The sequence below is a fragment of the Carassius auratus genome, unplaced genomic scaffold, assembly GCF_003368295.1.
Source record: "Carassius auratus strain Wakin unplaced genomic scaffold, ASM336829v1 scaf_tig00214790, whole genome shotgun sequence".
NCBI classification, from domain to species: Eukaryota; Metazoa; Chordata; class Actinopteri; order Cypriniformes; family Cyprinidae; genus Carassius; species Carassius auratus.
The window spans coordinates 144,182-158,027 of NW_020527805.1; the positions used below are offsets into that span (position 1 = coordinate 144,182).

The 13,846-nt window shown below is 35.9% G+C and overlaps 1 protein-coding gene across 1 annotated transcript; it reads right to left on the reverse strand.

The window, feature by feature from the left end:
* Positions 1 to 779: 779 nt before the first annotated feature.
* Positions 780 to 12,472, reverse strand: LOC113092941 (calcineurin B homologous protein 1). Its single transcript, XM_026258738.1, has 7 exons — positions 12,204 to 12,472; positions 9,984 to 10,056; positions 7,174 to 7,254; positions 6,037 to 6,164; positions 5,217 to 5,278; positions 4,235 to 4,357; positions 780 to 3,482 (listed from the first exon to the last, which is right to left on the reverse strand). Exons 1-7 carry the CDS (start codon positions 12,268 to 12,270, stop codon positions 3,429 to 3,431), a joined length of 588 nt encoding a protein of 195 aa, XP_026114523.1. The 5' UTR covers positions 12,271 to 12,472; the 3' UTR covers positions 780 to 3,428.
* Positions 12,473 to 13,846: the final 1,374 nt, after the last annotated feature.

Sequence of the window (13,846 nt, forward strand, 5' to 3'; positions counted from 1 at the left end):
TAATTGCTCATATTAATAGTAGTATATAGATCCCACAAAAATTAAAAAAATTAAAACATGAAAATGTTTTTTTCCAATGTATTGGATTTTGTTGTCTCATACTTTGCTATTTTACTGTTAATTATAGGAGCATTTAAAATAATGTAAAATAGCTATAATTACCCATTGTACACATAGATATCACAGAAATAAATCAATTTAATAGAGTTATTAGAATTGGTATTGAAAGTATTGGTCTTGATACTTAGAACTGTGTTCAGATTTAAATAAGTGTCATCACCCATTACTCTTTCACTAGATACACCCAAGGAAACTACGCAATCACGTCATCCATCTGAGAAATCTGTAACTCAGACAAAATATTAGCTCAGACAACTTCATAGGTCAACTGAACATCGCATTTCCTAATGATGCAAACGCTCGAAAGAACTTGTGCATCTAAAATACTGCTTTTACATCCAAGGAATGCTTGCTTTCATTTTGGGCATGGAACGGTTTTCACAATTTCTCCAAATTTGTTTTAGTCTGCAGACCACACCAGAGGGAGTTGCATCACAAAAGACCAGGGAATCATGGCACATTTGATTTGAATCAATTTATTTGAATCATGGCACTTTTTATTTGAATCAAAACCATACATGACTTAATCACAGAGTCCACATCTCAAGTGTATGTCATAATTATTACACTTAATGAGTTCCTTTCATTTTTGCTCTCAGGAAAGCTTATTTTAAGACCTATTTAAAGGGGACATAGGATTAAATTTTCACTCCCTTTTGACGTTTTGCATTAATTTAGGTTTCTGGAGTGTCTGCAAGCTCAGAAAAGTTTGTTATGGGCTGTCTGAGTCTGAAACGATCATCCAGTGAGCGGTTTCAATTTCCAACCAGTTTCTACCAGGGATGTAACGATTCACTCAACTCACGATTCGATTTCTAATTTTCTTTACAAAATGAGATTGAAGACATTATACAGTAAATGAAAAGGTATTGTTTTATTAGGCTGCACGTTTCTTTGCGAAGTTGAAATATTAAAAAAACGAAATTGAAATTTAAAAAGCAAGTTACACAAATAAAATAAATCTCTTAATATGTACAAACTAAGGCTTTGTGTCTGTGCTCTTTCCATTTAAAAATCCGAGGCAACCACTGGATTTTAATGACGATCCAAACAAGGATGCAGCATACATGTAGCATGAGTAGTTTTTAATCTAAGTTAGACTGTATAATTTCAAAATTTTAATCAAAAACAGAATGGTCTAGGTTTAGTTTTATGAAACTATACTACATAAAACGCATTTGAGCGTAAAGACAGATGAGAGATGCAGATACACTCTCTGCCAGCAGGTGGTACTTATGAACTGCAATGATACAGCGTTTCCTGGGTTAACGCTGTAAACAAATGAAATTCAACTTATCAGCACTACTTTCATATGAATTGTTCAGAGGCTAGACGAAAAGAAAATACCAGGGAAACTTTTCTAAAGACAGAAAGTTCCCTTCAGAGATACATTCACATAAACTCCTACTCCAATTGTATCAACATTTATTTTGGCATCTCAACCAATTAGAATTGTGACATATTTGAATCGATTTTTGGTTAATCATTACATCCCTAGTTTCTATGTAGATATAAAGCTATTTGAGTGAGACCACCCCCCGAGCCTTATACATATACACTCTGGTGTCTTGTGAGGACACGTCCCACGGAAGAGAAGGGCGGGGTGAGCAGTAGCTCATTATCATTTAAAGAGACATGCACCAAAACGAGTCACTTTGAACAGAGACCAGGAAAAAGGGTGTTGCTTTACACAACCACGGAAGAATTTTAACAAAGGCATGTTACAGACATTTCATGAAGACCCTCAAGAATTATACCAACTTGTTGAAAACGGGCATCCGAAGTCCCCTTTAAGAAATCTGTACATAAAACAAGAATCCGCAAGAAGCTCAGCAGAAATTCAAGTACCCGTGAATGACACGCGGATTTAATTGTAGCATTGATCAAATAATCAGTGTTTATATCCAGCAAGGACACAGGCACAAAACTTTGATTTTGTTCTTATATAAAGCAAAGACAAAAAGCGCTAAAATTCAAGATTGTTGCTTCCACCCTGAATGACCTAAGTATGAATAACTGACAGAACAGCACAGTGATTTAGGAGGGATGTGATGCATGTTAACTCTGAGAACATTTGTCAGATAGAACAAATCACACCCAACATTAAATCACTGGTTAGTTTTGAAATTGACTGGACTGAATGAACAACAGCTGAAACTGAGAAGTGAGTAATATCTGCACATTAAGAGAATTGCAAAGATTTTTTCTTTTTCTGAAGGAAGAGAGTGGTGTTTGGCTGTGCAGATTCTAAGGGTGAACCAGATGTTTGTTTTCCAGTCTAAATTAAAAAAGTCCATGCAGCACAAGTTTCTAATATATTCTGGTCCCTCTATATCTCGAGGCCATCCTTAAAATGTTATCATCTGCCTGGCAAAAAAATAAGATACAGATGAAAGGTGCATAATTTCAATTCGCAAAAATGCTAGTGTGAAACACATCCTCTACTGTTTTAGGGTTAGTATTTCGGGTAACGTAGTCAGGTCAAATTGGGATGCTCAAACAGATCTTAGTTTACACGCATCCCCCTAAATAATTTAATCTGAGACTTGACTATGCATACATGATTTAAAAGAGAAATGGGCGTGTAGAATAACTTAATTTAAAGACTTAACTGACCTGATTTTCTTCTGTTTATCTCTTCTAAACCATTCCACTCCCTCTTACATGTTGACTTACAATCATTATCACTTACAAGAAGAAAAAACACCCTAAAAAATGATTTGAGAGGTATTTTTGAGGGCGACATATCATTTTCTCAGGTGATAAGGAAAGTGTATCATGGAAATTCCTTAGAAACGAGATTGTGAATTACTGAAGTATCAGATTTGGCCTTTAAAAGGTCAGTTCAGCCAAAAATAAAAATTAAGCCATAAATTACTCACCCTGGAGTCATCCAATTTTTGAATTTGTCTAAAAAGAAGAAAGTCATATACACCAAAGATGACTTCAGGGTGAGTAATTTATGGCTTAGTTTTCATTTTTGGCTGAACTAACCCTTTAAGAAGGTGACTAAATGGACATTACAAGAAGCACCCGTCAGTATCAATATCAATTACAGCCTCCCCATTGGGAAAGTTTTAATAAACTGATTTCACAGCTGGAATAAATATAATTTTAACATATGTGAGTACCCACTCTTCTGATGCAAAAGCAACTCAAGAGTGACAGGTGATTGGAACAAATGTAACCATGACAACACAATCATGTTTATAAAGGATGTATCCGCCCACAGAAAGAAGAGTCAGGGGCGTGTCTTATCTCCATCGACACTGATGGGCTCCAATCAGAGTTCACAGCGCGTTTGGTTTTCAGTGAAGGAAGCGGATGCTCATCTTCTGTTCCACATCCACTTTTTCCAGTACCTGAGGTATGAAATAGGGTTTTTGAAAATCAATAAACTACTCCCAAACAAACTTTGGAATCATTTAATCACTTTCATGTCATTTTGACCCTGTTGCTTTCCTGAGTCAAAAGAGAAAAAAAAAATAGCATTCTATCACTGGCTGACCAATGGATCCTCTGCAGTGAATGGGTGCCGTCAGAATGAGAATCGAAACAACAACAATCCACACAAATCCAGTCCAACAATTAACGTGCTGTGAAGCCCAAAGCTGTGTTTGTAAGAAACAAATCCATCATTATATCGTTTTAACTTCATACAATTACTTCCATAATTTTTGTTTCTCCATTGAAAAAATTATCTAGTCCAAATCAGGAGAGAAATATAGACATATCAAGCACCGTTTACAAGTGAAAACAGTTCTGAACTAATATTTGGTGGATTTTGTTATGACAGGACAACAAGAGATGGACTTTTTCACTGGAGGAAGCATTTTTACTGCCAGCAGCAGCAGTTTTATATTAAAACATTTATGATGGATTTGTTGCTTACAAACAGGCAACTTCTCACTTCTCACTACAAGATGTTAATTAATGGACTGGAGTTTTGCAGATTACTTGTGGATGAATGGGATTTTTAGTTTAGTCTCTCATTCTGATGGCACCCATTCACTGCAGAGGATCCACTGGTGAGCAAGTGATGGAATGCTACATTTCTCCAAATGTGTTCCCATGAAGAAACAAACTCATCTACATCTTGGATTCACTTCATTACCTTGGTGAACTCGCTGAAGGAGATACACATGTCTCCGTTAGTGTCAGCTTCCTGGATGGTTCTGTCTGCAATGCTTCCAAGTTGCTCGTCAGAAATATTCACGCCTACCATCATTCTCAGCACCTAGGAAACAAGCAAGTCTGAGTAAGTGTTGGAATTTCTTTTTTTTTTTTTTACATAATTATTTGATGCCATCCAGTGGCTCAACACTAGACTACAATTCTCTATGCATGCATTTTTACAAATGACTTGTTTCCTGCCAAATCAAACTTTTTCTCCCGAGGTTCATATCTACTGAAACAAAGTTGCAACGTACACTGCATTATATAATGCTTGTAAAGTTTATTTTTTAACAATAGATCTATCTTTCAGATATTTTGAATCTATCAAAATTTATAGAAGCTTTGCAAAGAGGCTATAAAAAATAAAACAAATAAATAAATAAAAAAACCTTGGGACACTTAAACCCTATATTGAGGACAACAAACCTGTTTAGGTGCAGCAAAGTGAAAGTCTGAACTTCACAGGGTAAAAATATAGGGATGTTAAGTTAAATATTATGCCCCAAAGGAAATCAGCAGAAGGAAAAGCATTTTCACAGACTTGTGGAAAGATTACCTACTGGAATGATAATTGCAAAATTGCGAACAGTCTCATAGGTTTGTTTTCTTTAAAAATCTAGTACTATGCAAAAGCATAGAGAAATCCAGGTTAAAATATAATTGTAGAAAAAAAAAAAGTTGAATTATTTCCATGTTTGAAAGTAAAGGAAAAAATAACATATTCCTGAAAGCCCCTGAATCTGATCTACTGAAATCCAGCTGCGATGGGGTTTCCGAGTCTAACAGAGGCACTTTTGTGAACATAAACAGCTGGTTTCAGATGGCAAGGTCAGCCGAGTCAGTGCTTCATTGTTCAGAGGGTACAGAACATTCCTTTGTCTCTCATATCAGAGCGCTTCGGTCATCTATGATTCTCTTACCTGCAGCAGCTCGTCTCTGGAGATCTTGTCGTCTCTGTCAAGGTCATACAACTGGAAAGCGACTGCAAAGAAAGAAGAGAGAATCACAATATTATTAAAAGCTTTTAAGTTGCAACACTTTATGCTAGATGCAGAGATACATCGCAAGGCCTGGCAGCAGAGAACAGGGTTTTGACAACATCATTACCAGGATCAGTTCAAGTTCCCTTAGCGGAAATGACGTTTCTCCTGCTTTTTAATGTTTTGAAGTTACTATGATGATGGATTGTACCATTAATAATATCTGGTTGGTCAATATTTCTTACATTTGTATTTTCTATTGTATTTGACCATTATGTTTCGCTAAACGCGTTTTGAAATCATTCCTTGTCTTGAGACTTTTTAAATTTAGTGGCATTTGACATATTAAGTTCAATTCAATCCTGTGAATCACTTTGCAGAAATATACCATATGTACACTATGCTACAAAAGTCTGGAATCGGCAAGATTTTTTGTTTTTCAAAGAAATCTTGGTAAAGGCTCACCAAGGCTGCATTTATTTTACTTAAAATGCAGTAAACATTATATTTTTGTAATATTTTAAAAGACCTTTTTTCTATTTGAATATATTGTAAATGTATTTCTGTGATCAAAGCTGAATTTTCAGCAACATTAATCCAGTCTTCAGTGTCCTTCAGAAATCATTCTGACATGCTGATTTGCTGCTCACGAAACATTGGTCTTGTCATTATTAATATTGACAATGGTTGTGCTGCACAATATTTTTGTGGAAACAATCAAAACCTTGACATTAATATGAGGTGTTTGAGTTGAACTCACAGTGGAGTTTGTTGGTCCTGCTGTTGAGCGGCTCGCCAGATATCATGTCTTTGTTTTTCTCATTATCCTCCACAGGACGGAAATGAGCCAATGTCCTCATGAAGCCCCTAAAGTTCACCTGATCCTCACTGAGATGCATGAGAATGAGAGAGAGAGAGAGAGACTTTAAATCTGGTGTCCAGACCAGGTCCCTGATACCTAAATATGGAAACTGCTGTCCTACTTTAGACTCCTACTTTAGAATGATGTTTTTCACTGACATGACCGCAATGGTTTCTTTCACACTTTAGGGAATTTGAGCTCATGGTAACATTCAAACACTTGAACCCAAATTAAACCATGAAGACACCAATAACTCATGCAACAGGCTCTGTGTTTTTACAGAGTTATGATAGAGTTTGCAGAAGTTATTGAACGTTATATAATACAGTAATGTTATTACAGCCAAAAATTCACAAAAACAATGAAACTACACCCTCTGAGAAATCCAGATGAATCTTATGAAAGCGATCAAGAATTTTCTCCCAAAAGTAAAAAAAACAAAACAATTAAATACAATTATTTTGCATAAAAAAGAAAGATACTTTGATATTTTTAAACCATAATGCATTGTGACATTATTTCCATCACTCTTAACCATTTTCATCATTTTTAATGACCATTTTCATGTAATGTTATTAAAAAATAATAATAAAATAAAATGGTTGAGGTTTTTGAAAGAAATTAATATTTGTATTGAGCTAGGAAACATTAAATTGATCAGAATTGACAGGAATGACATTTCTAATCTCTTGGTAAGCATAAAAGACTGTAGTGTGTAAATATACATTTATAAATAAAACTTATTTGTCATGAAAACAATGTCACAATGCAAAAAATAAATAAAAAATGAGTGATTAATTTTTTGCTTTTAGTGTGCTATACAGACACATATTTCTTCTTTTAATATTACCAATTTTGTCTCTCTTTTCCATTGACTTTTATTTCATCCTTTTCATTAATTTATGCAAATTGTTGTTCACTTGTTGTTTGTCGTATAAGCTGAAAAGAAGTATTCAATCAAATCTGTGTGTATACAGTACTGGTGCAATAAAAGATCAGTCTGATGTTTCAAAAGTCTTATGAGAAGATCCTCACCCCTCTGGGAAGAAGGCATTTATTATCCGATCACCAAGAGGATTTATGGCCAACTCAGGAATCCTCTGGAAGTCTTCTCGGCTGAGGTGGAGGAAAAGAGAGAAAGGGAGGGGTTATTATACGACTTGACATTGGATCATTTAATGTGTAATAAAGCAGGAATGCCTATCCCTAATTCTGTGAAAATGGGATATGTTAAAAGGATGCTTTGTCATCTACCCTTTTACAAGGCTGATATGAGCAATACTGAATATGATTACTGTGCAGACAGCTCTATTAGAACTCTAATCACATTACAATAATCAAAAGGCAGTTTAGTACCGGATTATTTCGGGGAGTAACCTTCAGAGGAACAAGGAAGGTCATGGACACACCACATTCAGAGGACACACACCTCACCCTGAGACTGTTTACTGTTCAAACACAAGAGCTTGAGTCTCTGTCTCAGTCTGACGGATGTTTAGGGTCACAACACATACAGCTGGTCAACAACACTGTTGAAGTTTTTATATGAAGCGTTTCGCTGAGGGTGTTTGTTGACCTAACCATCATCTGAGGATGTTGCCATTTAAAACTAACAATTATAACAAGAACACAAACTGTGACCTCAGCATATTTGGTAAACCGAATGAGTTCAGTGTCATAAGACATGCCACAAAAATGCTTTACAAAAGTGTCAGTTTCCAAGAACAAAGTTAATTATACACTACTATACAAAAGTTTGGGGGGTTGTTTTTGAAAGAAGTCTATAATTCTCAACAAGGCTGCATTTTTGATAAAAAATACAGTAAAATAATCTGGAATAATCAGAAATATTTTTACAATTTAGAATAACTGTTTTCTATTTGAATTTGTTGTAAAATGTAATTCATTTCAGTGAGGCAAAGCTGTATTTTCAGTATCATTACTCCAGTCTTCAGAGTCACATGATCCTTCAGAAATCATTCTAATATGCCGATTTGCGGTTCAAGAAACATTTCGTATTATCATCAATGTTGAAAACAACTATGCTGCATCATATTTTTTTTCAGGATTCTTTGCTGAATAAAACAAAACAAAAGAACAGCATTTATTTGAAATATAAATATTTTGTAACATTACTGGCACTTTTAATAAATGTAATGATCCTTGCTGAATAATAGTATTTATAAATAAAAAATCCAATAATAATAATAAAAAAAGACCCCAAAATTTTGAATGATGGTATAGGTTCGAAAATTTCTCTAGATTCACTAATTTACAGCTCAGACAAACTACTTGTGGTTTGGCTTGTTTTTTTTGTTTGTTTTTGTTTTTAAATACAAGGCTCGACAATCACTAGCTTGACATCCCGGGGCTATCGTCCTTGACTCACATTGTTCACTCATGTGTAGGTGTGAAATGGATCGTAGTTGATCATTTGCACGTATTTCTAAGTCTAGCTGATTTAAACATTCAAGCACTTATTCAAAGAATTCAATTTTGTACAATTTGGTTCTGTGTTGGTGCAAACACAGAACTGATTCCTCTTTCACGTCTCCTTGTGTGTGAATGGACAAATAAATACACACAAAATTATCATCTTGACAATCATCTCCTGCTGTTCCATAAGCGCCACCTGCTGTCAGAGAGTGATATTCGTGTCTCATTCAGCCCGTCTGCTGTTTTTGTTTCATGCAGATATGTTTTAGGTAGTAAAGTTTCACAAAGATAAAGTCAGATCATTCTTATTTTGCTTCAAACTTTCGAAACTGTACAATCTAATTACAATCGAAGCGACATGTATTGATCATCTTTGTTTGGATTGTAATTAAAGAAGGAGTGGTTGGCTCTGATTTTAAATGGAAAGAGCACAGACAAAGCCTTTGTTTATATGAAAATGACATTTCATTTATATTATTTATTTATTGATTTGACTTGGTATTCGTTTTAAAATTGTTAGTTTTATTATTTGACAAAGAAACGTGCAGCATTTTGTTTATAAATAATAAAAAGAAAAGTTTACATTTATAATTTGTCATCTTATTTTGCTAAAAAAATTGTGAGAAAATTGTATGGTGAAAACCGTATCATGAATCGTATCGTATTGTGAGTTGAGTGAATCGTCACATCCCTATAGTTTTTGTGTCATCGAAGTAAAGTTTTCTTTAAATAATAAAGAACCAATTATTTTGGCTCACCCGAATATTATTTTTTGCCTCACCCGAATATTATTTTTATTTATTTTATTTTTTGAAATGCACAAAAATAAAACATATTGCAATAATTGTGGATTTGTGGGATAAATGAGCTATAAATGCACTACTGATGCTGCATTTACCACTGAGTTTTAATCATCACTACTGTGCCTCTGCTTTCTCATCATCCTTGTAACAACCTTCGATCGATCACACTCATAGTATGTACAGAGGTCACTCTGGTTATGAGGACACACACAGAGGACATTACGCAAACAATTTGGCACAAGGAAATACATGCTTCATAATTGTCCTTGAGTTTCCTCTTTTACAAGGAATATTTACAATAAAAGTCGTATTTTTAGCAGTGTAATAAGAAACAAGACTTTCCTGGTAGTCAAAACTCAAACACTGATCTAGTCATTCCTTAACATATTAACTTGCAAAGCCTGAGGCTGGCGTGAACTGTGAATGTTTACCAGAGCGCCCAATTACAATCAAACTCAAAGGATGTTCATTAAAAGCAAGCGTGCAGACATAACCCAGCTGCTTGAGTAATATTTTGCTTCCTCATGGGCCAAAGGTATTTCAACATCTCACTGTTAAAGTTCAGTATTACCCAACAACTCATCTAACACAGAGTGCATGTGGTACCTGAGCGCTCCGTTCTCTCCTTTATCGAGACTGTGAAAGCGGCTGTAGAGGCGAGTGATCTGACTGTGGGAGACTGGAACACACAAACACAGCAAGGTCTGGTTAAAGACACGAAACATTCAAGTCACAGATGTGATCAGAAGACTGACAGTACTGGCTGAAAGCTTATCAGCATGACCTAACACACAAGACAAGAGATAGCGAGCATCGTATATCACAGGAAGAGTTATTATCAACTTGAGATCAGTGTAGACAGGATTTACAAAACTATTTAGACACACAATCTGTCAAGCTTAAACGTTGAAACAAACTATTTGATGATGACGGTTTGTGGACCGCAGTCTTAAAGTCATTCCACAGATTTTCATGGGGTTTAAGTCTGGGCTCTGACTAGGAGATGCAAATGACATCTCCTTCAACCACTGTGTGCTCAGTTTTGCTGTGTGTTTTGGGTCATTGTCATGTCAGAAGGTAAACCTTCTTCCCATTGACAACCTTCTGGCAGATTTTCCTAAAGATTTAGATTTTACCCCATCCATTTTTTCTTCTATCCTGATTCCTGACAAGTGCTCCAGTCCCTGCTGAAGAGAAACACCCCCATAACAGGATAATACCCCCTCCATACTTTACTGGAGGACTGCATTTATTTGGATGGTGAGCTGTACGATGGTGGATTTTTGCTTTCCCTTCACTTCAACACAATTTAGCAAAGAAACTTAAACAAAACAAAAACAACTGGAACATCTGGGGGGGGGGGGGATATGGGGGAGAGCTGCTTTGGCAAGAGAATGTATTCTTGGAAAGTGGTATAAATAACCCATTGTTAGCCCATTTTACCGCATTACAGCCAGTTACTGACTACATCAGTGGAATATCTTCCACAACACATCAGACTTTGATCAGCAGTGCTTAGAGTAAATGAAGTGAATGAATGCAGAACCATCCCACATGATGAAGGAAATCACGCAGTGACGTTCTGCCAAGAGTTAAAACCCAACCACAAAAAGAGTGACATCCTGGGTTCTGCCCCGTATGTTTTCACACCGGCAGACAAGAGTGAAAAAATAAATATATATATTTTTTTTTTACAAGAGGCAGAGCACTTAATGTGGCTTTAAAGGAATGTAGTAAATCTGGGCTGCCAAGAACAAAAAAGGGAACATGTAAACACATGCGTACAAGTCTTGGTATTTGAAATGTTGAAATATTAACAGCTGTTCAAAATAATCTAACAGACCGCTTAAGGACCTTTTGAGCTTGGTTTATGTGGTCTGCAAAATAAAGACTAACATATAACCCATACAGCCCCAATAATGTATAAACCATATCCCCAGTCTATTTCTAGATATTGTGGAGGTGGACGTTTTTCTCCATGTGGTTCATCAGTACAGAAAGCCGAAGCACTGAGAGACTGGAAAATGCTGCTTTTCTTGACCCTCTTACCAATTATTCAAGATTTTGTAAACCTCTAATCCAGCGGCAGGTGTAAATGGTAAAATCTAATTATTTTCATCAACGCAATCAGTGATGTTATAGAAGAACAATTTTGGGTTACCCTAATAACATTTCAGCTAACAGTTTTCAATAGAACCATTTTTCTATTAGTGTGAGGAACATTTTAATAGTCTGAAGAACCTGTTGTGCAATGGGAAGATTCCATAGATGCTAAAGGTAAAAAAAAGTTTGACAGATGCAAAATATAAAAAGAATATAAATGTAATTGTAAATGTCTGAGTAATGACAAACAAATAATCTAATCATATATATATATATATATATATATATATATATATATATATATATATATATATATATATATATATATATATATATATATACACACATACACACACACACACACACACACACACACACATAAAGATAGATAGATTTAATTAATCTATAAGGAAGGGAATCTTAGATACTGTAACTACTGTTTTCCCTTTTCTCAAGTAATAAGCGTGCATACAAACTGCAAGCACAATAATCCATAAACAAGAACGAACAAATGCGGTTTAAAAGATGGAGTGTAGTCATATGTCACAAAACAGGACATAAAACACTTCCCTAAAACTACTTCATGACAACTAACGTTACCCAATGAGACAGCTTTGTTACATTAACGCATGTGTCATCATCATAATCCATAACTCTCTAGCGATGTAAATGGTATCGATATAACCCAAACCCTTTATTAATCCACCCCAAAACGCCACTTACATCCAGTTTCTTTCTTGATTTCGTCGATGTCCTCTTCTCTGAGTAAAGATGAAGCTCTGGAGCCCATGACTGCTGTTTCTCCTGTAACGTTAGATCAGCTCGAGCTAACGCATTAAATCCACTCGTTATCACTCAACACAGAGCTCTATAAACCTGTCGGATGATAAGTCAGCCTACACAACTGTCTGTCCGGCGTTACTAACCTCCAGCTTCTTAATTACAACCGGAACAGGCAAGATCCCAAACAGATCTACGTTAAATAAAGGAAGAGTTTGAAAGGCTAAGCTAAAGGTAGGTCGCAGTAGTGATGGCCGATTCGTGAACGAATCGTTCAATTTAACCGGTTCTTCTTAGTGAACCGGTTGAACCAGTTCACCAAATCGAACTGAATCGTTTGAAACGGTTCACGTCTCCAATAAGCATAAATCCACAAAATACTTAAGCTGTTAACTTTTTTAACGTGACTGACACTCCCTCTGAGTCAGAATAAACCAATATCCCGGGGTAATCCATTTACTCAAACAGTACACTGAATGAAATGCTGTGAAGACCGAACTGAAGATGAACACCGAGCCGAGCCAGATAATGAACAAACACGCCCACTGCTGGAGCAGTTCTCGTTCTCGAGTCAAGAACCGGTTGCTTCGGTGTTCGGATCACCAGTACACTCAACCGAGAATCGTTTCTGTCGGACGCGTCCGATTTGAGAACCGATGAGCTGATTCTCGTTCTCGAGTCAAGAACCGGTTGCTTCGGTTTTCGGATCACCAGTACACTCAACCGAGAATCGTTTCTGTCGGACGCGTCCGAATTGAGAACCGATGAACTGATGATACTGCGCATGCGTGTAATTTTGTAAGTATTTTGTTAAACATCGGAAAGTGTGATAAAGTAACTATATTTTATTTTGATTTTTTTTTTAATTATTTTTTTTAGATTAATGTTTCCAATCTGTATATTGTATATAATGTATAGGCCAAATGGGTTTTCAGGGAAGTTGGACAATAATTAAGACTCTAAAGACTCTTATGTTTAATAGGAATAAGGGATGATTTATGAGATATCTGTACTGTATTTATAGTTAATGATGACATTCACAAATTGAGTTTGTAGTAAACAGAACATGAACACGAGTAGAGCAGCTGATGACACTGAACTGCAGCACGTGCCGGTTAGAGCGATTCTCGTTCTCGAGTCAAGAACCGGTTGCATCGGTTTTCGGATCATCAGTACACTCAACCGAGAATCGTTTCTGTCGGACGCGTCCGAATTGAGAACCGATGAACTGATGATACTGCGCATGCGCGATTCAGCGTGAAGCCAACTGACTCACAGCATGTCTCTGAACCGAAGGGATTCTTTTGGTGATTGATTCTGATTCTGTACTAGTAGTTATGAGCGGGTATTTTGAGGGCTTGGATGAAGGGCAATCTGGCGAAACGTAAGTTAATTTAATAACAAATACATCGCAATGGATTATGTTTAGTAAGTGGATCATGGTTTCTGCGCTGATGACACCTAATTTATTTACTTTATATCTTCAAGACTTAAATCCTCATATGCACATTATTGCTGTTACTTTATTTAGGTGTTGTTGCAAAACTCAAATGTAAACTTTTCATGATTATGAGGTTTTAACTGAC